This window comes from Macaca thibetana, chromosome 8 (assembly GCF_024542745.1).
Source record: "Macaca thibetana thibetana isolate TM-01 chromosome 8, ASM2454274v1, whole genome shotgun sequence".
Taxonomy (NCBI): Eukaryota; Metazoa; Chordata; class Mammalia; order Primates; family Cercopithecidae; genus Macaca; species Macaca thibetana.
In genome coordinates, this window is record NC_065585.1 from 118,249,493 (window position 1) to 118,275,436 (window position 25,944).

General features: G+C 42.7%; 1 protein-coding gene across 2 annotated transcripts in view; it reads right to left on the minus strand.

Moving 5' to 3' along the window:
• Positions 1-25,944, minus strand: part of DOCK5 (dedicator of cytokinesis 5) — a 235,806-nt gene that overhangs the window by 128,561 nt on the left and 81,301 nt on the right. For both annotated transcript variants that reach the window (XM_050801968.1, XM_050801967.1), the window contains exons 3-6: positions 23,169-23,209; positions 16,993-17,048; positions 13,821-13,917; positions 380-528 (exon numbers count right to left, since the gene is read on the minus strand). In XM_050801968.1, coding sequence (XP_050657925.1) covers positions 380-528; positions 13,821-13,917; positions 16,993-17,048; positions 23,169-23,209 — 343 coding nt within the window. The remainder of the gene's footprint in view (positions 1-379; positions 529-13,820; positions 13,918-16,992; positions 17,049-23,168; positions 23,210-25,944) is intronic.

A 25,944-nucleotide genomic window follows, 5' to 3' on the forward strand; every position in this document is an offset into this window, starting at 1 on the left:
CTGGTCTCAAACTACCGGGCTCAAGCGTTCCTCAAACCTCATCCTCGCAAAGTACTGGGATGATAGGTGTGAGTCACTGTGCCTAGCCAGGTTTTTTGTTTTTGTTTTCTTCATTTGGAGTGGAGCAGCCTCAATCCAAGCCTCATCTTTCCTGGTCATCTGTCACCACCATGGGATCAGAGATCCTGGAGTCTGGCCATGGAGGGAATTGTAACATTTTTTTCAACAAAATTAAATGTCTTCAAAGACAAAATGAGAGCAGTAAGCATTATTCTTTGGCAACTCTAAGATCAAAAGTCTGCTGCAAACAGTGTCATTAGCTTGAACGTGCCCACTGTTTGCCAGGTTTTCAGTGAAAAGTCATCCCTGGTTTACCTACCTGTTCCCATGATCAATTTTGGCTGTGACTTTCTTCTTGAGCTCTGCCAGTTCGTCCTTGGGGAGCGTACCAGACAGGATCTGGGACCGCCACTCAATCAGGCTGTACGTCATCTGCTGCAGCTGGCGGAAGAGGGTGAGCTTGTTGTTCTAAGATGAGAAATAAGATGGAGAAAAGATTCTTAAAAAAAGGTGTGACAGAGGATGGGAACATCCTTAATTTATTCGTTTGTTTTTAACAGGAATGTCAGACAGATGAGAGGGAACATCTTTTGGCCGATTCTTTTTATTTTATTTTTTTGAGATGGAATCTCACTCTGTCACCCAGGCTGGAGTGCAGTGGCACAACCTTGGCTCACTGCTATCTCTGCCTCTCGGGTTCAAGCGATTCTCCTGCCTCAGCCTCCCCAGTAGCTCGGATTATAGGTGTGTGCCACCACACCTGGCTATTTTTTGTATTTTTAGTAGAGATGGGGTCTCACCATGTTGGCCAGGCTGGTCTCAAACTCATGGTCTCAAGTGATGGCCACCCACCTCAGCCTCCAAAAGGGCTGGGATTATAGGCTTGAGCCACCATGCTGGCCTGGCCTTTTTTTTTTTTTTTTTTTTTTTTTTGAGATGGAGTCTTGCTCTGTTGCCCAGGCTGTAGTGCAGTGGCACGATCCCAGGTCACTGCAACCTCCACCTCCTAGGTTCAAGCAAGTCTCCTGCCTCAGCCTCCCAAGTTGCTGGAACTATAGGCGCATGCCACCACACCCAGCTAATTTTTGCATTTTTAGTAGAGACGGGGTTTCATCACGTGGGCCAGGCTGGTCTCAAACTCTGACCTCAAGTGATCTGCCCGCCTTGGCCTCCCAAAGTACTGGGATTACAGGCATGAACCACCGTCCCTGGCCTGATTCTTTATAAGGTGTTATTTAATCAATCAAGTCATACAGTAACCTGCATGCCTCCAGGGATTTTAAGAAAATACATTAATAGGAATGGCTTTGTCCTGAGCCATTTCTATACCCTCCCCTCTTGCAACTGTGGAAACTGGTGATTATAGGGTGGACAGTGGGTCATACATCATAAACATATCAAATCTTCCATGTACCCTAAAACTCTAGCCATGTCCCTCCTGGGATTAAAGCCCTCCAGTGAGTTTCAATGTCCTCCAGACACAGTGGATCACACAAGAGATCCTTCTATATCTTGAATCTTCTGCACATTCCCAGCTGCATTTCATACCAGTCTCCACCCCAACAATCTACATTCCCTTCCATGCAAAGCCACGTCCCTTTCTCTCCAAGGCTCCACATCCTCTCAATATGTTACTTCCTCTTTTGTCCTCTTTCTCCAAATCTACCCCCCACCCCCATCCTTTTCTGACTCACACTACACCCTCTGCCAACTGGTAATTCTGACTTCTTCAGTCTCAACTTAGATGTCTCTACCTTGAAACTTCAACTTCAGGTTAGCAGTCCCACCCACAGTGCCAAGAATTTGCTCCCATGATAGCACGGAGAACCCTGGATTACACTGGCTCATCTGCCTCCCTGTTTAGCTGGTAGGCCCTTATAGGACAGAGAGCCTGTTCATTTGTGTGTCCCTAGTATACAGGTGGTACAAGTAGGCACTCTAGCAAATGTACTGAGTGAATTATGAATGGAGAAATAATTATAATTTCAGAGATAATACTAAAAAATATAATTTTAAATATTAAAGTCCCCATTTCCCCAGACAATTGTTAGACCATTCACATATTAAACTGTTAATCTTGGTTTAACTAGTAACTCACTGTAACCAAACTAAATTACCTTACAACTAACTAATCATTTGTTTTTCAATCATTTTCAAATCAAATACTTGACATCTAAGCCATCACAACCTTCTAAATCAAGCTTGTCCAACCTGCGGCCCAATACAACTTCATAAACGCTCTTAAAACATCATCATATTTTTTTGCAATTTTTGTTTTTTAGCTCATCAGCGATCATTTGTGTTAGTGTATCTCATATGTGGCCCAAGACAATTCTTCTTCCAATGTGGCCTAGGGAAGCCAAAAGATTGGATACCCCTGATCTAAATGATTGACTGCTTCATTTTAATTTTTTTTAAGTCAATGAGCATCTACTATGTGCTGGAAATAAATTTTCTGCCCTCAAGGATCTAACATTCTAGAGAAGGAAAGACAGCAATAAGAAATTAAATATATACGCTACATATTATATCATAACATATATACACACATGAGATAATTTCTGATGATGAAAAACGCAAGAAGAAGAATAAATAGGACAATATGATCTTGTGTATTTAGGGGAAGGATGTTACTTTAGGTACAGTGTTCAGAGAAAAGTCTTCTGCGTATCACTTTTGAGATGTTAGTTAAACAAAACCCCGTAGAACTCCACTCAATCCATATATACTATGAATCTTTCTTTCTTTCTTTTTTTGAAACGGAGTTTTGCTCTTGTTGCCCAGGCTGGAGTGCAATGGCACGATCACAGCTCACTGCAACCTCTGCCTCCCGGGTTCAAGCAATTCTCCTGCCTCAGTCTCCCAAGTAGCTGGGATTACAGGCATGCGCCACCACGCCCAGCTAATTTTGTATTTTTGGTAGAGATGGGGTTTCTCATGTTGGTCAGGCTGGTCTCGAACTCCCGACCTCAGGTGATCCACCCTCCTCAGCCTCCCAAAGTGTTGGGATTACAGGCGTGAGTCACTGCACCCGGCCCCATTTCTTTCTTCTTTATAGTTGAAAGTCATTATATAGTAATATAACCATATACTTCCGAAATTATAGGAAAACATTATTCTTATCTGCTATAAAAACAACGCACACGGGCTGGGCGTGGTGGCTCACGTCTGTAATCCCAGCACTTTGAGAGGCCGAGGCAAGAGGATCACTTGAGCCTCAGAGTTTGAGACCAGCCTGGGCAACACAGTGAGACCTTATTTCTGTAAAATAAACAAAAAACCCCCAAAAAACAATGCACACACAGAGAGAGATGTTGACACCTCTACAACAATCTTCTCTAGTGATGTCCTTCTATGACGATCCTAGGAGCACAGATTCCTGGACCAGGTGTTGACTAGAAACAGGGCTGAAAACATCCAAAATCCTCATTAACAAAGAATAAACGAGGAGGAAAGAGGCCTCGGTGTAAAGTAGGGGGCAATGAACAAAACGGAGATTAGCAGAGTGTGAAGAAACCCTAACAGAAGTTCAAAGTTCTGTGGCAACACAAAGGAAAGAGATGAAGAACCCATTTATCTGTGATTGCAATATGCTCTGTTAACACCGCTGACCTTAAAACACACAGAAGGCAAACCCTGTTTAAAATTTTGAAAGTACCTACATTTACTGCTTTTAGAAGTTTCTGAATTGCCTCTTCCTCATCCCCCAGTCCTTAGCAAAACATAAAAATGAAGCTTTTAAAGATACTATTTTTAATGAGCAAAGGTAAAACCCTGCTTTCTTCCTTCAATCCTATGTAAAATGTTTCCATTTCATTTTCTTCAAAAGTGGAAAAAGAAGTGAGAAATTAAGCCGATCAGTTTTTGCCTTTCAAAATTGCTAGGCAGAAAGAGACTCTTTTTTTCTTTCTTGCAACGCATTTGTCCACTCTTAGCTGTTCAAAATGTTTTCTAATGTTAACATACTGCTTCTCATAATATGGTAAAGAAAGGGGTCAAAGGCTCCGGGGATCCTCTGTGTGAGACAGTGCTTTGTTTGGGGCACATGTGCACAAGTTCTTAGTCTCAATTATATTAGATGCTATTCGTGGCAATTTAATTATTGCCCATCCATACCAGCCTTGTCTGCCAAGTTCGTCCCCCAAGGAAGGATGAAGACAGTCATTCTTCTCTGATTCACTGTGCCAAGTGAATTCTAAATAGACAAGCTAGAACACACCAAAGGAAGCAATTTCCCCATTTACTTCAAGGAGATGGACTGTGTTGCTACATTCCTAAGAGCATTCTAAGCAAGATGTTTCACATAATAGCTGGTCCCTGACACTTCATGGGTTTTGGGGGAAGCATATGAGGACAGGTGAAGTGAAAACCAAACACTCACCAAAAGAGCATAGGCTGGCCGGGCGCAGTGGCTCACGCCTGTAATCCTAGCACTTTGGGAGGCGGAGGCAGGTGGATCACCTGAGGTCAGGAGTTCGAGACCAGCCTGGCCAACACGGTGAAACCCTGTCTCTACTGAAAATACAGAAATTAACTGCGTGTGGTGGCAGGTACCTATAATCCCAGCTACTCGAGAGGCTGAGGCAGGAGAGGCTGAGGCAGGAGAATTGCTTGAACCCGGGAGGCAGAGGTTGCCGCGAGCTGAGATCATGCCATTGCACTCTAGTCTGGGTGACAAGAGAGAAACTCCATCTCAAAAAAAAAAAAAAAAAAAAAAAAAAAAAGAGCATGGGCTAAGCTCCTCTGAGGCTCTATTTTCTCCCCAGTTGCTCTCCTTCCAGATCTTTCTCTCCTGAATCCCATACTGCCTAGGCCCGCCTATTCTAGAAGCCTTCTCGGTTATCTCTCGTCATCACTCACTTCAGCCTTTTCTGCATTATCAGCTACTGTCACACCATCCAAGAATTTCTGTGACCATCTCCACAAAAGACATCACAATCCTGGAACACAATAGGGACTCAAAAACAAACTTCAATAGCTTAAATTTAAAATAACACTCTGTAATACTCTGCCTTCAATTTGAGTGAAGAATGGCTCCACAAAATAAAGCAATCTATATTTTTTTCAAGATAGCAAAGATATTCCTGCATTTGCTTAGAATTTCTCCCTCTTCTACTTGGAGATACCTGAGGCCTCACTTTTTGTAGTTTTAGTCCAAATATTTATAACATTTTTTTTTAATGGAGTCTCGCTCTGTCACCCAAGCTGGAGTGCAGTAGTGCAATCGTGGCTCATAGCAACATCCACCTCCAGGATTCAAACGATTCTCCTGTCTCAGCCTCCCAAGTAGCTGGGATCACAGGCATACACCAATACAAGGAGATAATTTTTGTATTTTTAGTAGTGACAGGGTTTCGCCATGTTGGCCAGGTTGGTCTCAAACTCCTGACCTCAGGTGATCCTCCCGTCTCGGCCTCCTGAGGTTTATAACTTTTTTTTTCTTTTTTTAGAATGTCTAGAGATAAATACGAAGTCACAAGAAAAAACAGCTTTGCCTTCAATACTCACAGGAAAGCAGGAGTCATTCATTGAGTATTATAGAAATTTGAGGGGCCATTTAGATGATGGCCCACTGCACTGGGTGTCAGAAAGCCTGGACTCTATTCTTCATTTTCCCAAGGAATGCAGACCACAGGGCTGGGTAGAATGGTTCGTGCCTACAATCTTAGCACTTTGGGAGGCTGGGGTAGGAGGATTGCTTGAGCCTAGGAGTTTGAGACCTGCCTGGGCTAAAGACTCTGTCTCTACAAAAAATAAAAAATTAGCCAGATGTGGTGGTGCACACCTGTGGTCCCAGCTACCGGGAAGGCTGAGGTGGGAGGATCACTTGAGCCTGGGAGTTTGAGGCACCAGTGAACTGTGACTGCACCACTGCCCTCCTGCCTGGGTGGCAGAGCGAGAACCTATCTCTGAAAACAAAAAACACAACACAGAAAAACAATGCAGACCACAGTCAAAAACCCTTTCTCTGGTCTTCCACCATTTCATGTATGAAAGAATCGACATTCACTCTGTTCACCAACCTTTCCTCTTCCATGCAGATTTTATGACTTAGAGGGAAACAGGCTTGGCTGAAAGTATGGGTGCCTGAAAGTATGGGCTGAAAGTATGGGCTACTCAAATTCTATCATTAACTTGCTATGTGGCTTTGGGCATGTTCCCTGTAGGGTAAACGCGCGTGTAAAATAAAGAGACTGGCACTAAAATCCATTCCCAAGGATAAGCCTCTTTGAGTCTGTGACTGAGACATTAAACTCAATTACTCCTCCCAGGCAGCTTCCTGATTAACTGCGTCTGACTCTGATCATCTCATTCGCTTGCACGCTCAGCTGGCGCTGAATCAAATTTTCCCAGTGCTGAGCTCTTTGCAATCAATCTCATGCCTTTTCCATGAAGCTATAACACCTGGGTCCAGATGGGGTTATAGCTTCGTGGTCCTTCTGTGTTCTTGAGCTACACTGACTCCAGGGACCCTGGGAAGAAGAGAATTCCCACCGCCCCAAACACGCTTCCTATCCATTCTAGTGCCTTTTCTCTCTGTCAGATAAAAGCGCAGTCTGACCAGCAAAGGTTTGATCTTTAAAGAAACCATTCAAGTTAAAGGCCATTTTTTGCCTCCTGAAGGAAAAGAAATCCTGACAGCCAGGCAACCAGGTCAGAGGAAATAAAAACTGGAAAAATACCCAAAGCACCTCCCATGTCTGGTGCCTGTCAGTCAGTCCCACGCCACATCTTGGCTCTCTTGTTAGAGCCACACTGAAGCAGGGCGTGCAACTCCCAGATAAGATGCCCTGACAAGAGGACAAAGTTTGCTATGGGAATTTTCTGTTCTTGGTAATAAGAAATAAGATGCTGGTTTCAAACCATGAGACCAGCTTAATTATGCTTCAGAGCTTACGTTCCAGCAGCCAGTAATAACCACCGGTTCAAAGAGATTAGAATCGAGCAGCTTTAAACTGCCTAGATATGCGATGATGGGAAGAAAGGGCCATTCAGTGTGTTCTGCAAGTTCCCCTGCCCCCCTCCCCATTATAGGCACTTTTTCTGCTCCTGATTTTTCCAGAACTATAGACAGCCACAGGGTTGTTTATTGCTGGCAAATTTTAAGTGAGGGGAGATCAAACTACATTTTAGCAATTAAATTCGCTTGATTGGCTCGGCATGGTGGCTCACACCTGTATCCCAGCACTTTGGGAGGCCAAGGCGGGCAGGTCACCTGAGATCAGGAGTTCAAGGCCAGCCTGGCCAACGTGGTGAAACCCCCTTCTCTGCTGAAAATACAAAAATTAGCCAGGTGTGGTGTAATTCCAGCTACTCTGGAGACTGAGGCATGAGAATCGCTTGAATCCAGGAGGCAGAGGTTGCAGTGAGCCAAGATCGCGCTACTGCACTCCAGCCTGGGTAAGAAGAGTGAAACTTCGTCTCAAAAAAATAATAATAATAATAATAAATTCACTTGATTCAACACTATGCCTTAACTACCTTCTATCACCAAAAATGATCTTCTATCTCTTTTCCATAAGGAGTAGGATTAGAGTCAGTCTTCCAAAGTTAGCCTGACTTACAAACAGCCTGACTGATCACAATTCACTGAACCCTTCCTCCCATGGGAATATGAGGACTAGCACGAAACTAAATCTTAGGGTGAGATGGTGCACAGCGTGTTTATGGCATCCAAATAGCTTGGAATTTCCAGGACAGTCCTGTATCTGAAACCTCTTGCCCTACTGTGTCCACGAATACACTGCAACTTTTCAGTTTCAAGATCAGATTTTTAGTTGAGAGAGTATGATCCTTTGACTTGAGATGTAGAATTGTTTATATTCAAAAAGTATAACTGAGTTGTTACTGAAAAGATAAAGTTAAACATTACACGAATCCGACCGTGTCTAAGTCACTGCATGGGCATCTGCCCTGATTCCACCTCAGCCATGTGGAAGCAGGGAGAGGTGTTGACAGAAAGGAAAACAGGCCAAAGATCAGCTCGCTGGATCTGCTTTCCAAGGCTGGGAAAAACAGCGGAGAACAGTGGATAGAAAATCTGAAGCCCACTGACCTGGTTAAGTCACTGCAGGGCTGGAGGGTGGCTAGACATTATCTACCCACCCCTTCTGCCCGAAGCTGGAAGACGAGGAATAACCACAGTAGGTGGGCAACTGCACCCTTACATGACGTCAAGGCAAATGTCACTAAATCTTCTAGTGTGATCCAGCTCTTCTCTTACACTTCTCATTATCAATCAGCTCTTTCTAGGAGCAGAGTTGTGAGGGGTTAGCCAGAGGCTGTGAGGTATTGACAGTGTGACAGGTACTACCCTGGAGTTTTATACAGATTATCCCGCTGAATTCTTACAGTAAATTTGCAAGGCACATAGCACAAAAAATCCCCACTTTAGAGAAGAAAAGAAAACTTAAGGAGATCAAGAGACTTGTCTTAGGCGGCAGGATCAGCTAGTAGCCTTCTGCATCCAAGTTCTTTCTGTTTTGGTTTGTTTATTTTCAGTAACTATCACTGGGTTTGTTATTTTTTCTGAATATAATAGTACATACCCAGTAAGGGAGAAGCCAGAACGTCAGAACTAGTCGGCCTGTCTGACTCCAATGTCCAAGGTTTTGGCACGTCACCAGGAGGCCTCCTTGATCACAATGTTCCCTCCTTTCCTGAACAACCACTGAAAACACACCCAGTGACCAGTTCCAACTGAGGCACAGCAGTATAGGGAAAGTCCACCAGAAACCGCTATATATTTGCAGTTTCTCTGTATTTTGGAATGACCCGGGCCTCCTGGACTTGAATTTAAATCAAGCAGGTTCTCTATGTATGGTGACAAATTTAGCTTGGCTGCTGAGTGCTCAAGGCCACTCGTCCTAAGACGATTGTTTCAAAGGAAGCGGCCTTGAATAAGGGGCCATACAGAAGGGAGCTTCAGAGTCTCAGGCAGGCAGTCGGGTAAGAGGGAAGCTATGCCAAGGCTTCTCAGGAGGAGGGTGTCCAGATGGCTACTGTTTCCAGCTAAGATAACATCAAAAGCACATGCTCCCATTGGCGGAGTCCTTGACAGTCTGTCAGCAACATAGATCACAGCCACTCTCTCTTTCCATACTCTCACAGTTCTATGTGGTCAACAAGGCAGCTTTTACATCAACTTTTGCAGAGGAACAACATCCAGCAGACTTGAAGTGTTCAAGTGACTTGCCCAAGGCCACAGAACTGGTTAGAATAGGACCCGCACAGGATCTCCAGCTTCCCAATTCCTGGGCCAGTGTCTGTCTCCTAAAACCCACTTCCTCTCCTGAGCATAAGGCCAACACCCACTAGGGAAGATAATACAAGAGAAAACAGTAATAATATACCTAAGGAACAGAGGGGCCGTGGGAGGAGTCATCTCTTCTCTCCATTTTGGATAAGTGGGTTCACCTCTGTTCGGTGTACACACTCCCCTCCCCTTTAAGACATATTTATGATTATTCTACATGGTTACCGTATAACTGCTAAAAATAAATCACAGTTAGGCAAATATTTTTCCTTTCTAGAATAATCACCAGTGTCTACATGGCTGGGCTTAATCTGGTTAGTGGATTGCATTTTCCCCTCATATGAGACTGTGGATCCACAACGTACATTTCTGGTGAACTGAAACTGAAAAGAACAAGGACATGTACTATAGAAATGTGGGATTTCTAAGACATCACAGGTATCTTTTTTTTTTGGAGAAAGGGTCTTACTCTGTCACGCAGGCTGGAAAGCAGTGGTACAATCATGGCTCACTGCAGCTTCTAACACCTGAGCTCAAGCAATCCTCCCACCTCAGCCTTCTGAGTAGCCTATAGATTACAGGTGTGGGCCACCGTGCCCAGCTAATTTTTGAATTTTTGTAGAGATAAGGTCTTGCTATGTCACCCAGGCTGGCTTCAAACTGCTGGAATCAAACAGTCTCCCAGGCTTGACCTCCCAGAGGGATGGGATTACAGGCGTGAGCCACTATGCTGGCCACAAGTGTCTTTAAAGACATCAAACAGAGTGCCTGGTGTGGTAATCTACAGGGCGAAATGCAAGAGAGAAATAATACAAGTATTGCTACATACTAGTAAAATCTATATTTATCTTTATATGGACTAAAGGAACTTACAGAATCAGAAAGCGAAAACATCGATAAAAGCATACAGTGGGTAAAAGGAGACGGGACATGAAAACCAGAGATTTGCGTTTTTCCTTGTTTCCTAGTGAAACATAATATTGAGGTTTGCTACTTTGATACAGAAATGTTTCAGTAAGAAGTTCAGAAATTCTGCCTGAAATGAACTGTCAATGCTTTAGGAAGGGACGGGGGAAAAAAAAAAAAAAGAGAAAGTCACAATTAATACTAGGATGGTGCAAAAATAATTGTGGGTTTTGCCATTTAAAGTAATGGTGAAAGTCGCAATTACTTTTGCACTAACTATAACAAATCTTAGTAGATTGTTCCTTACTGGATGAGCATGTATCAAAAGCAGAAGCAGGTTTCTCAGTCCTATCAACCGATTGAGAATTTGTACAATGAATGTCTTTTAGTCAATCGACAGTAGCAACAAGACATTTTAAATTATTCACAATACCAAAATAATTATGTTATTAGGTATCTAAATTAAAATAAGAAATGTGCTGCCCTCGAAGAGGGGATGGCTTTTTTTTTTTTTTTTTTTTTTTTTTTTTTTTTTAAACAGAGTCTCCCTCTGTCTCCCAGGCTGGAGTGCAGTGGCACAATCTTGGCTCACTGCAACCTCCGCCTCTCGGGTTCAAGCGATTCTCCTGCCTCAGCCTCCTGAGTAGCTGGGACTACATGCGCCTGCCACCTCACCCAGCTAATTTTTGTATTTTTAGTAGAGATGGGGTTTCACCATATTGGCCAGGCTGATCTTGAATTCCTGGCCTTGTGATCCGCCCATCTTGGCCTCCCAAAGTGCTGAGATTACAGGCGTGAGTCAACACGCCCAGGCTTTTTTCCTTTTTTTTAACCAAATTCTGCTACTACAACATGAAACTCTCCCATCAAGGAAATGCTCAACAAGACCTTATCACCTTTAACTACTAAGAGATTCTGGCAGCCAAAATATTTGAGTCTTAATTCTTCATCCCCACTCACTTCTTTTTTTCTCTTTTTTTTTTTTGAGATGGAGTTTCACTCTTGTCCCCCAGGCTGAAGTGCGATCGTATGATCTTGGCTCACTGCAACCTCTGCCTCTCCAGTTCAAGCGATTCTCCTTGTCTCAGCCTCCCAAGTAGCTGGGATTACAGGCACGAGCCACTATGCCCAGCTAATTTTTGTATTTTTAGTAGAGAAGGGGTTTCACCATGTTGGGACAGGCTGGTTTCGAACCCATGAACTCAAGTGATCCGTCCTCCTCAGCCTCCCAAAGTGCTGGGATTACAGGTGTGAGCCACTGCGCCCATTCACCTCTTTCTTCATTCTATTCAATGGTAGACCTGGCACAATTACTTGTGGATGTGTAGAGGACAGAGGTAGTAAACTGGGCACACCAGTTGTGTTTCAGCACGAAAAAAAACTCAGCCTCACTCATACTCTCCATTCTCATACATCTTAAAAAGAAAAAAAAAAAAACTCCTTTCCCAATACTGATTATCTAATGCATTTCAACACTCATCAATTTCCAGAAAGAACATGTTAAGGAACCAACCCATGTACATGCAATTCCTCATCCATCAACCTTGTTACATCCACCCAACTAACCAATCAATAAACCAGAACCAGAAAGTACTCTCAATATAAGTGCAAGAAGATCGATGAAGGCCACGGGGCTGACGGTAGCATCTCCATCCTCCTTGTGATTTAGGAACTTAACGTGCATTCTCTCTTCAACTAAACATAAAGAGATCAAAAGATCACCTTCATTATGAAGCAGTGTGCCCCAAGGGCCAGACGATGAGTTCAGCAGTAAGTGCTTCTACTGTCCAGAGGGAAACATTATAGATGGCTATGTTTAGAATATACAATAGAAAGAAGAAAGTATCTAAACAAGGTCTTGAAGGATGACCAAGTAGAGAAATACCACGTGCTTTTCCACCAAAGGGGTTGGTGATTTCTACTGCTGATTAACCAAGGGAAACAACAGCCCTGAATGAAAATGAATCACCTTCCATGAACTCTTAGAAGTTACGCCAAAATGAGCTTTTGATTATTGCCTTCAGTATTTAAGATCTAGAGTGAGGTATTCCCAGTAACTTATTAGGATTGGCTTTTGAGAGTTAAAATGAATCAACACATGACTGAACAAAAATTGAGATAAACAAAGCCACATAAAGAAAAGAGGTAAGTTGCCAGGCCATCAAGTCTGGTCTACAACCTCCCTGAGCCTGTACACACATCTAACAAGAGAATAAACATTTGCCATAGGAATCTCTGGTCAGCCACAGAAGGCTGGAACCCACTAACAGAGGCAAGACCCAGTGATGCTGAACTACAAGGGCTGCAAGCAAAGAAGCAACTTTAGAATAAACAGTCTTTGTGAGCGGGGCGCAGTGGCTCAAGCCCGTAATCCCAACACTTTGGGAGGCCAAGACAGGTGGATCACTTGAGGTCAGGAGTTCAAGATCAGCCTGCCCAACATGGTAAAACCCCGTCTCTACTAAAAACAAACACAAAAAATTAGCCGGCCATGGTGGCTCACACCTGTAATCTCAACACTTTGGGAGGCCAAGACAGGTAGATCACTTGAGGTCAGGAGTTCAAGACCAGCCTGGCCAACATGGTAAAACCTCATCTCTACTAAAAATACAAAAGAAAAAAAAAATTAGCCAAGCGTGGTGGCACACGCCTATAGTTCCAGCTACTTGGGAGGCTGAGGCAGAATTGCTTGAACTTGGGAGGCAGAGGTTACAGTGAGCCGATATCATGGCACTGCACTCCAACCTGGGCAACAGAGCGAGACTCAGTCTCAAAAAAGAAATAAATACAATAAAAAAATAAAAAGTCTTTGTGGATTCCAAAGTTAACATTAAGGAAAGAGCTTTCTACACGGGAGATGAGGCAGGCTTGCTGCGGATAGACTTTGAGCATCCTTGGTAGCTGTTCTCAGTTTGATCATGTTAAACGCTAGATTGACTTGGTTCCGATTCCTGTTTATCATGGAAGATGCACTGGCTCCTTGTAATTTCCCTGTGAACTGACACACTGTATTAGCATTCTGAGGTCAAACCAGTGTTGGGAGAAAGAATACTGTGAGTCTGCCAAAAAGGTGACTCTCAGACCACAACTTAACACTATTCAAGTTTCTAAGTCTGTAAGGTATGTGGGCCAAGGTAAAGAATGTCATCCTCACGCGGCTAAGCCCTGGGATATTGACAAATTTCAGTTCACTGGTATACATGAAGAGGCTAAGAGCATGACTCAGGTTCCTTATTAACAAATTAATAATAATTGCCCCTACTTTATAGGAATGTTGTGAGGAGTCATAGTTTCTGGCACTTAGGAAAGACTGCAGAAGTGTTTGTGGTGATCATTATCATTAGTACTTTCACAATCAGCATGTTTATCATTTGAGAAAAGACTGCTAGAATGATTACGCCCACTTACTCCACTACCCGCTATCTGTGACCCAGCTCTGGGGAAATGAGAATCTGCTGCTTATCAGCCTTTGTGTGATCCAGGGAGGATGCATCCCACTCCATGAAGTCAGCCAGTAAGGAGCTGACACCCTGTAAAGGACCTACAGGCTGAGGACCCAGAGTGAACCTGGGGCTCCAAGCCACAAGGGGAAACTCACCACGTAGAGCTTTCGCCAGATGACAGCCCATTCTCGCAGAGTGGACGTGAGCTCCTGCACCAGGGGGAGCTCGCCAGGAATCACGGTTTCATGCTGCCTGCAAAGAACCAAATGAGGGTCACTTTATTCCAGGCTGATCGGCACCGCTTTACTTGATGGGGATCAGACTCCCCAACGTGCAAGGATGAGAATGAAGCTGGTTGGGCATGAGGGCAGGAGTTGTGCGGGGGACTTTATCACATCCAAGCATCTGGGAGAAGAGAAGGAGAATAAGACAGCACAGTCCTCAAAATGGGCTCAGTTTCTGCAATTGAATGAGCCTGCAGCCCAGCCTCGATCTCCCTAATTTGGATTTCTCCAGGAGGCTCAATTACTGAGCCAGGCTGGCTTCAGTGATTCCCAAAGATGGAAGCAAAATATGCAGCATTTTAGCTGGTACCACCAAGCAGCTGTTTCATTTGGGAGGCTGGATGGAAAGGTGTGTGTGGCATGAGTGTCCTGGGGCTATGACTCCACCCAGAACCTGGTTGGGGCAGGGGCCAGGGTCAGGGTGCAGGGCACGGAGGCAGAATCCCTTTCTGGATAGTCCAGTGTTTTCTTATCATCTGCAGTTTCACAACATAGAAAATGTACACTTAACAAAATCCTTGCTTACTCACAGAAGACTCTCATAAAGGTAGGTACTATGTACTATGTTTATTCACATAAATCCTCTCTGGCATTTTTATGATTAGCAAAAAGAAAAAAGGAGAAAGCAAGAGCAAGCAAACAAATGGGAATTGGTGGTAGGACTGCCAGGCTTAACGAGGAAAAATACAGGAGGCCTAGTTAAGTTTGAATTTCTGGTAGAGTAAGAAGATTTTTTAGAATAAGTGTGACCCATGAAATATCTGGGAAATGCTCACTATGAAAAACTACTTACTATTTGAATTGCCAATGTAACTGGGCATCCTGTACAACCCTAATTGGTGTGAATGTGCCTCCCCACCTACGTTTCCATCAACATGGTGGGCAGCAGTGGAGGGAGCCCATGGCCGACCAGAAAGAGGACTTCTCCAGCAGGGCAGGAGACCTGGTTTTTGGTCCTGGTTCTGCCACCAAAGAGCTGCATGGCTTTGAGGACATCTTGACCATTGTCTGTGAAATGATGGTGCTGTCATTTCTTGTTCCCTGTGCTGTATCTGGGAGTCTGGAGTGACGAAGACCTCTGTGCTCTTAGGCGGGTCCTTCTTCTTTTTTTTTTTTTTTTTACTGTTTTGGAATTCTTTTGGACTCGACCCAGCAACAGTTTCAACATGTTCTGATGATTGGTTGTTAGTCAGAACGAAAATAGGCCCTTTGACAACAACACAGAAATTAGAATTGGTGACACACACCTAGGAGATAACTGTCCTGTAACAAGACTGTTCTCATTTAACTATGAGTTTTCTTATCCTGTCACTTCTTGTGGAATCAAGAAGATGATGTTCCAAAGAAATGATGTTGCCCAATTATCAGAGGTCAGTGACAGACCAATGTTGCAACTACCTACGAATTTCCAGTGGTTTGCTATGTGAAGAGGCTTAAATTCCCATCTGTGACGCATTTTGGAATGAGCGGGTTTGAGGCCAACGCCTTGAAAGATACCACTCAAAAAATGAAAGGACAGGAGTCATCAGCTCCCACACAAAGTAAAACATGTGAACCTAATTTTAGCAGTGTTAATAAGGAGCAATTATCCACGAGTCACTGCAACAAAAACGCCTATGTTCTAACATCCTCTCCTCCCTGAGGCACGGGAGCAAGTGGCACATACTTGTCTGGGAACCAGTTTCATCAGTTCTGCTGTTGCATGGGTCCAAAAATGCGGAGCAATATCTGTTACCAATCTCACTACCTTTTGGAGTTTTGGATACCATTATCTATACCGTGATATTTACACTTTTTAATGAGTTAATTTTAAGTGGAACTGCCATTCTAATTTTGTGAAATCAAGTTCATACAAAATAAAGCTTGCCAATAATAATAATAATAATAAAGAAATGATGGTGCTGAACTACAACTGGGAACGCTCTTTCTAGCTGTGAGGCTGCATGGCTCTGTGACCCAGCTGTCCATTCTCTCCTCGGCCCCACTCTCCTCTCCATCAGCCCCAGGATTCCAGTCCTACCCCAGCCTCTCCTTACTGCCTCCAGAACTCTCCTGTCCAGAAACTCACCACCAAAGTGACCTCTCTCTCCCACTTGAGTAAGTAGCTCACTCTTCTTAGCTGTCACAGAGGCAGTACTTCCCAGGACAAATGAGGTGGGCAAGAAATACAAATACCCAAAACGTAGCCAACAGATCTTATCTGCAGGGCACATTTGCATACATTACCTCATTCAAATCTCATGACAAGCTCATGATCAAAGTAGGGCCAGATCGTTTTCCCCTAATACGCTGTGAAAAACCCAGGATCCCCTTGAGGCTAAATGACTCATCCAAGGCTCAGAGCTGGTACATGCAGGCTGTCACTTAATCATCTATCTCTCAAGAATCCTAAACTGGGGGCTTCTCAGATCTTATCAGTCAGCATCCCAAATGTTCATGTGTGCAAATACACACACACACACACACACAATCAGTGAACAGGTAATAAAAATAATGTAGAGGCAAAAGCCCTCAGTTTGCTACTTCTGTGTTTAGTATTCTGGAGAAGTAATGCAAAGGAGGAATTATATCAGTGAAAAGTTTTTCTTCATTTCTCTCTCATAGGAGAAGTAGAATTGACGAGATGACAGAATTTTTTTTTTTTTTTTTTTTTTGGGACAGTCTCGCTCTGTCACCCAGGTTAGAGTGTTGTGGTATGATCTCAGCTCACTGTGAGCTCTGCCTCCTGGGCTGGAGTGATTCTCCTGCCTTAGCATCCCCAGTAGCTGGGATTACAGGCACCCATCACCAAGCCTGGCTCTTTTGTATTTTTAGTAGAGATAAGGTTTCACCATGTTGGCCAGGCTGGTTTCGAACTCCTGACCTCAAATGATCCACCCACCTCAGCCTCCCAAAGTGCTGGGATTACAGGCGTGAGCCACCACACCCGGCCTGAGATGACAGAGCTATTAACATATATAAGGCATTAATGCCCTAAGATTATCATTAATGATAATGTTACATCTTCATCATTTTGGGGGAATCTTCCTAGCTTGGAACTTACCCCAGGTCTTCCACAGTTGCCTCTTTCAAATGGATATACGTTTCAGGGAAAATGCCCTACAGAGAAAAGAATTTTGGTTATATGGCCATGAAAACAAAACAAAAACAAGCGCCAAACAAAAACTACCTCAGAATAAACATGAACACCCAGGCAATAGCTAAACTCCTAAGATCGGGTTTGCAGGACATTACTTATACTGGCTGGCTACCTCAACAAAAGCATGGTGGAAACATCAAAAAGGCAGAAATTAAAATTTGGGTTCAGAGAGCATAGGATATTTTGTGAATGAAGAGGCAAACATGCTGTGTCAGCTCAGAGATAACATAATGGGAAGGAGTGTAATTGTGAGCTCCTAAACCCCTCAGATGTTACTTGCCATGAGATGCTTCCCATAAAGGGTTTCACATAAGGGGTGACATGGAAACTATGCAGTACTCAGTAGCCCATAAAATAAGTCATCCCTCAGAATATGCAAGGGATTGGTTCCAGAAACTCCCTTTCCACAAAGCATATACCCAAATCCACACATACTCAAGTATGGCACGCAGCCCTGCACAACCTGCATGTACTTTTACACAGGTTTCATGTCCAAAGAATATTGTAATTTTGATTTGCATTTGGCTAAAAAAAAAAAAAATCCATGTGTAAGTGGTGCGGAGTTCAAACCCATGTTTTTCACGGGTCAACCACATGGTGATTTTTCTAAAGTCGTTCCTCTCAGCACTCCCACTTAAACCAAATGCACTCAAAATCAATGGGTGTTAGTTACCCAGTTATTTTCAGCACCTTACAGTCTCAAACTGCTCTCCATTCTATATCCCTAAGAGGCAATTCCACATCAGCATTGTAACACTGTCCCTGGGGAACACTTAGGCCTGGAAAGACCTAAGAGAAAGAGGAGAAACTGGTGGACAGAAATCGGAGAATGGAGGACCAGATCTAACCAACAGGAAGCAAGTCCCAGATGTGAGTGTTCTTATGTGTACCAAAGCTTCTGCTGTTTACTGTGTGATATGCTCATGCACAGACAGAGGAGATGCCATCTGGAGACAGCAATGCTGATCTGTTTCATGGTCTCTTATATGGAGCTTATAGCTGGCACTGTTGGCTAATTGCTCCTAGCCCTATTCCTGGAAGAGTCGGTGTGAACTCCATGAACATGACACATCAGGGGTGGCTGATCATAAAGGTGGGAGGGGATGTCCCAGTCCCTGGAGGCATATATACCCACTGATCCTTACTCCACTCAGACAGGAAACCAGTGAACATTGACAGGGTTGTTTTTGTGTCCAGTTGCATGTGCTATATTTGTCTGTACAATACTCTGCTTTCTCTCTTTTAATCCATTGCCAATAAAACAGGAAACAGCAAGAACATTTGAGATCAAGCTGCTCCTAGCACTGGTGATGACAGAGTGGATCCTGCACATGCTTTCCCACCAAACACAGAGCCCCAAAATAAAAAGGCATCCCTTCTCCTCCTTGCTTTGAGAAGCGGGCAGACGTTGGGAACATGAGTGAGAAAGCATGACTCTAATCCCATTACTGATGAGACCAAGAACACACATAGATGCAAGGTGACAATGACCTCTTTCATTACGGAGGTGGGATTCAGAACTATTTTGGAAAACTGATCAAATAATTGAAAATAAAAATTAAATGTGTGTCTACTGTGGGGCACAGTAGACAGGACATTTTCTCAATGTGCCACCTCTCAGGTCAGGTGAGCTTGGCCAGGGAATTCTATAAGTATAAAAGATACATGTGTAGGCACACCATCTAAGTGAAAAAGAAGGAGATAAGCCTTCTGACTTTATTCATTCATGCATTCATTCATTTATTCATTCTTTGAGACAGTCTCGCTCTGTCGCCCAGACTGGAGTACAGTGGCACAATTTCGGCTCACTGCACCTCCGCCCCCCGGGCTCAAGCAATTCTCCTGCCTCAGCATCCCAAGTAGCTAGGATTACAGGCATGCACCACCATGCCCAGCTAATTTTTGTATTTTCAGTAGAGACAGGATTTCACCATATTAGCCAGGTTGGTCTTGAACTCTTGACCTCAAGTGATCCGCTCACCTCAGCCTCCCAAAGTGCTGGGATTACAGGCGTGAGCCCCCATGTCTGGTCTATTTAACTTTTTTAATGATCAAAACAGGGAACTGTCCTTCGCAGTGCCTGGCATGCAGCAGGCACTGAGTAAACATCTGATGAATATAGCAGTGAGGAAGGTGGGTGTTCAGTTCACAAACTGTGTGCGATTCCTCTGGGGCCTGATTTCTGCAGTTTGGAAGCTCTAGGCCTGTCCCTAGGATGCCTAAGGAACTGTGGGTGTTTCTTCTGCCTGCTGTGCCGCTGCACCATGGTAAATGATTTGTTGACTATCATCTCTGTGGGGAACCAAACTGGGATGTTGGGAATTAACCTTGAAGACATTACACTAAGTGAAATAGGCCAGTCACAAAAGGACAAATACTGTATGGCTCCACTTACACCTGGAGTAGTTAAATTCATAAAGACGGAAAGTACAATGGGGGTTCTGAGGAGTTTGCAGGGGATGGGGGACAATGGGGAGTTAGTGTCTAAAAGGAACAGAATTTTAGTTTGGAAAGATGAAAGACTTCTGGCGATGGATGGTGTTGATGGTTGTACAACAATGAGAATGTACTTAGTGCCACTGAAATGTACACTTACAAATGGTTAAGATGGTAAGTTTTATGTTATATATATTTTTACCACAATAAAAAAAGTGCAAAACTCATAAAAAAGCAGGAGTGGGGCGGGGGAGGTGCTGAGCAGGGATAAACTGTTTAGTTACAAGGATCCAATTCTGGAAGTCAAAAGTGAAATGTTACATTGCTACTACAAAAGAACATCCTTGCTGAAGGTTTTTGAAATCAGAAAGTAAAGGACCAATTAAAAGTTTCATGTATTCACAATCTGGTGACTAGTCCCTCCTAATAAACGGAGAACATTCAAGTTAGAAGTATTCAGAAACATAAATGCACAGTGATGAATTTTGTGACATCTAAGCAGATCATAAGCAGACAATTCATACTGGGTGTTCAGACATGATTGTTTTCATATTAAAAGAATATTTAAGGCAGGGCACACTGGATCATGCCTGTAATCCCAGCACTTCAGGAAGCTAAGACAAGAGGATCGCTTGAGCCCAGGAGTTCAAGACCAGCCTGGGCAACAAACTGAGACCACCGTCTCTACAAAAAATTAAAAAATTAGCACAGAATGGTGGCACATGCCAATGGTCCCAGCTACACAGAAGGTTGAGGCAGAAGGATTGCTTGAGCCCAGGAGGTCAAGGCTGCAGCGAACCACGATTACGCCACTGTACTCCAGTCTGAGCAACAGTCTGAGATCCTGTCTCAAATATATGTATGTATGTATGTGTTATATTACCACTCTGTCATCTGTAGGCTTCACCTTTCCATGATGACACTTGGCAATTTACAGTCATAGAATTGCTCTGGTAAATTTGATGCTTATAGAATGTCTCCTATGCCACGACGGCACACAGAAAGTCAGAGTAAACCTAGGTCATGTGTTTCTGATTTACAGCCTATCTCTCAGTTCTGCTTTTCCTTGCTCCTTGTAAGCCACTCACTTGAGTAGAAAAATAAACGAATGATTTTCTAGATGTTGCCCTTATCCACACTCCCACAATTCCGCCAGGATCAATAATCAGTTTCGGAAAAGCACTTGGCTTCTTCGATTTGTAAAACCACTAGCTCCTTTTATCATCACTCTAAATGACTGAGTCAGCTTATAAATGACACCAAGAATTTCCATTAAAACATTAGGGCTTGCAAGTAGGTCTGTCCCCTAAAGATGGAGAAATGAGGGACACAGCACAGGAGAGCACTTCTAATGAGCTGATCTCTTAATGAAGGGGTGTCAGAAGCAGAGCAGAATTCCCGGCAACTGAATTTGAATTCCCTGTATTTTCCCTGGATCTCTCCACACGAAGGATATTTCGACTTAAAACAACCATCAAATAAATGCATGGCCCTTGTCTGTGTCATCGTTTCATTGAATTAGAAAGTTTTTCTTTACTATCAAGAGAACAAAGAGAAATTCTCACTGAAAGATTTCCTCTAAAGGGTGAGATTTTAAGCTTAAAGGTTTTAAGCACTCTTTAATGAACACAAAAAAATTAAAAACATATCCAGAATTTATCATTTAGATCCTGGTGGGGCACCCTATGTATCTACTGTTCAAAGCCAACAACAATGGCACTATTAGCTAGACTGATTTTTATATACACAAGGCCCTCCATATCATGGGTTCAACCAACCGATGATTAAAAATATAGAAAAAAAAGTAAGCAGAGGTTTTTTTCCTTTTCATTATTCCCTAAACAATACGGTATTATAACTATTTACATAGCATTTACATTGTATTAGGTATTATAAATAATCTAGACATGATTTAAAGTACACAGGAGGAAACGCAGAGGTTATATGCAAATACGATGCCATTTTATATCAGGGACTTGAGCATCCATGGATTTCAGTATTGTGGGGATCCTGGAACCAATCCCCTGTGGAAATAAGGAATGACTGTATTAAAAAATCATAGGATACTTTGGAAAGCAAGGTCTTCCATGTTCAAAAGGATCCTTACATACCGTAGTCTGCGAAAAGGAAGACCTGATCTAGGACCTTGGTTGAATGTAATTGAATTTCCCAGTGAAAAATCACAAGAGTTTCATTTGTTCCTTAAGTTCATCACATAATTTTGAGGATGGCTTTTTGTTTATTGTTTTTAAATTAACTTTTTTTTAAAAAAAAAAGACTGGGAATTAAGTGACGTAAGTATTCTTACTGTTGAACAAATTCGGAACATCAAAACTGTTAGCTCCAATTGTGCTTTGAAATAACTACCACTTCCATAACCGTGAGTAAAATTAACACCAGTAGGGCTAAAAAAGCAGGAGTGGCCATCGTCAAGTACTCTGTGCCACTGAGGATCCCAAACAAAATGTGTATGTGCACACATACATGTGCAAATACTGAGTGTGATTTAAGCATCAATAATGCAGAAGCAGTCCTGGTTTCTAATGAACTATACCTTGTAGAAAGGTGTTTTCCTGGGCCCTATACTCTTTGGAGAGTTGGGTGTGTAACATCAGCCTATTTGTGCAGGATTACGTCTTTCTCATGCTGTCCGTGAAGAGTAAGAACCGTGGGTCTGGTTTTGTTTTTTCACTCCTCTTTTGATAAATTCTAAAACGTTTCTCTCATCCCTTTCCTAATTTGCTATTTGGCATGTGAACTAATTGTGAAATAATACGGCCCTATCAACTCTGCTCTTTCAAAAGGAAGTGCTGACATGTCATGCTGCCCCAGCGAGCAGTATCAAAGGAAAAGTGCTGACAAGACCTAAAAGAAACTGAGGTGGGTATTAACATAATTAATAGATTTTCTTTAGCCTGACGATTAGTAGTTTTGGCACCGGCAAAAGGATCCATTTAGGTCAGTATTTTTCAAACTGTGCCTTTGTTGCACAGTAAGAGATACATTGTTATGGCAACCAGTGTTACCTATGAAATACATAAAATATAATAAAAACAATAAATTATATACCGAAAATAAAAGTTTCACGAAACAGTACTTACCATTGTATCTCATGTTCTCTACTTTTCGGTTTCATTTTTTGGAAAAAATTGGTTATAATCCACCATAATGATTTCATAATGTATTACTGGGGTGTGAGGCTCACAATATGAAAACCACTCTTGTTTATCCAATTTACAATGAAGGAAAGGATCAAGCGGAAATGGGGAGATCCTTTAGTCTGGAATTGTAGCATTGGAAGTAAAGGATAAAGGAAGAAGCGTGGGTCCACCCCTCCCTGAAAGAGAGATCCCACTAGAGCAATGAATGTGTTACCAACTTGCTTAACTTGAGAGACAGGAAGTAAAAATTCTTCCAGGACTCTCTCCTTGAATTGGCTGGTGGGAAATACAGTCAATGGGATTTACACTATTACATTTAGGCAGTGAGGTCAGAGAATTTGCTTTCAAATTCAAGGAAGAGCCATCAAAGAGAAAGCAAACTAGGTCTAGAGATAGCAGAGAGCAGAGGAGAGGGTCACACAGCACAATACAAAACTAGCAGACAGATTCCAAATGAAATAAAAAGTGGATGAGAAGTCATACCTTTTTAGATTTATTTTGGAGGGTATATCCTCTGTACCAACCTGTCAGAGCAAAAGAGAACACAAAATATTTTATGTTTTCTGGGATATCAGAAAGGTATTAGCAATATATACTCTCGTGTTCTATTAGCAATACTGGGAAGTAACAATTGACAGAGACGATTAACAGATAGTACGTTAGAAGATGAATGTTTTAGTTTATTACACAATAAAAGTCTAACTGAATTTTAGAGCTGTATTCTCTTAATAACAATCGGATTTAAAATTCACGTAGAACCTAGCCTCATCTCTACTCTTTTGGAGGAAGAATAGAACAGCTAAAAAAAAAAAAAAAAAAAAAACCAAAAAAAAAACAAGACAGCCCGTTTCTTATCACCCTAATACCTTACAGTCATTTAATAAATGTTTTTGCATGAATAAGTATGGACTTTCATTGTATACATGCTTTCTACATGTCACCTTATACTATTAAAATTTTTTTTTAATAACTTATATTTGCTGTAACTCTTCTGAGTTCTCAGGTTAAGAACCACCATTCTGGGAAAATTTTAAATTGAACTAGCACATCTTATGGAGACAAATATTTGCACTTTAAAAATAATCCGCCGGGCGCGGTGGCTCAAGCCTGTAATCCCAGCACTTTGGGAGGCCGAGACGGGCGGATCACGAGGTCAGGAGATCGAGACCATCCTGGCTAACACAGTGAAACCCCGTCTCTACTAAAAAAATACAAAAAACTAGCCGGGCAAGGTGGCGGGCGCCTGTAGTCCCAGCTACTCGGGAGGCTGAGGCCGGAGAATGGCGTAAACCCGGGAGGCGGAGCTTGCAGTGAGCTGAGATCCGGCCACTGCGCTCCAGCCTGGGCGACAGAGCAAGACTCTGTCTCAAAAAAAAAAAAAAATCCAAATAATGAATAAGAAAACGAAATTGTGTGCAATTCTTGGTAATGCTAAAAGCAACACCCCCCCACCCGCACCCCCATATAAAGATCTTATGTGTTTGCTTGCTGAGGCTTTAGGTAGAGGCTTTAACTTCTTTTTAAAAATTCCGGCCAGGCACGGTGGCTCACACCTGTAATCCCAGCACTCTGGGAGGCTGAGGCAGGTGGATCGTGAGGTCAGGAGTTCAAGACCAGCCTGGCCAACATGGCGAAACCCCATCTCCACTAAAAATATAAAAATTAGCCAGGCATGGTGGTGCACGCCTGTAATCCCAGCTACTCAGGAGGCTGAGGCAGGAGAATCCCTTGCACCTGGGAGGCGGAGGCTGCAGTAAGCCGAGATTACACCACTGCACTGTAACCTAGGTGACAGAGCGAGACTCCGTTTCCAAAAAAAATAAAAAAAAATCCAATAAAGGCACACACCCCTACAGATATTTTCCAACCCTCAATCTTGTAGAGAGTATACAATTTAATCTGTCCCTAAACAGATTTTTTATATTAACTATTTGCTGAACACCTACTATAGGAAGTTCACTGTGATAATTTCCCTCATTCCCCATGCCCATCAACTAAAGCATCAGTGTGGTCATCTTACCCAGGTAAACCCTGTGGTATTAGGTTGGTGCAAAAGTAATTGTGGTTTTTGCCACTAAAAGTAATGGCACACATGTAGCCATACACACACAGTGAGTAGATGCAAACTGTAATTAAAACTCCAGGCATCTGCCAATAGGATCCTAGAACTCTCTTGTAATTTGTTCTACATGAAATCAACCAGAAAATAGACACATACTCTATTTCGTACATATTACAAGTAGAAAACTGAATTTACCTTCGTTGGGCATATATTCAATAATATTTTCGCAAATATTATTGTAAAAGTAATATTTCACAAATATTTTAAACTGTGGCATTCAGACATTGAAAGGATTTGCTGCGTTTTACAGGGAGGCGTGGGGTACTATGCTGTGGAACTGTGGCTTGCATCGAGGCACACGGCTGAGAAAAAGATATCTAAACAGGAAACACTTCCCCCAATTTAGGATGCCAAGTGTAAGAGATTCAGGAATAAGAAGGATACAAGGCTAAGCATTGCTCCCCAGGTCTCAAGGTCTGTACTCATGTGTATATACTTGCTTGGTTGTGTGAAAACGTGAAAATGGGCTTTTGCATGACTAAATGGCTTCGAATTCACCCTCGGACGAGAGTGGAGCACGAGGGGAGCAGGCTGAGAAACAAGATATTCATCTTTTCCAAGTAGTTTTTGTAGTTTTGTGCCCTATAAAGCCAAGCTGTCACAACACAAACTTCATTCTACTTTCAAAGAAGAATTTATCTGTACTTTTGTAAACAGTATTTTGCACAGCCATTCATCACGGAGCTATGCTTCCTAAGCCTGTCACTGTTGAAAAAACTTTTTTTTTTTTAATCTCCTATGTCTTCTCTAAAATTGTGGTGTGTGTATAAGCCCTATCTAAAGGCACAAAATTATCACGCTGAATTTGTAAACATGAACGTTCATTTTCCTTGTATCACGCATAAGAGAACAGATCTACCTCTGGAGCTTTAAGCATATACTGTCAGAACTCCATAAATTCTATTTTAATAACTGCACAGAATATGGTAACAGTTCACGAGTATGTTTGCTCATTTCCACATTACATACCTGGGTTGTCATACAAGCAAGAACCCAGTTTTCCAATTAATCCCGCGTATTTACAGTAAGACGATCATAATTAAATATAGTTTGCTATTAGGCTTAAGAAGACATAATGCAAAGAGGCAGCTGCAATCGGTGGGCGGTGTGAACTGGTCAGCAGGATCTCAGATGCTT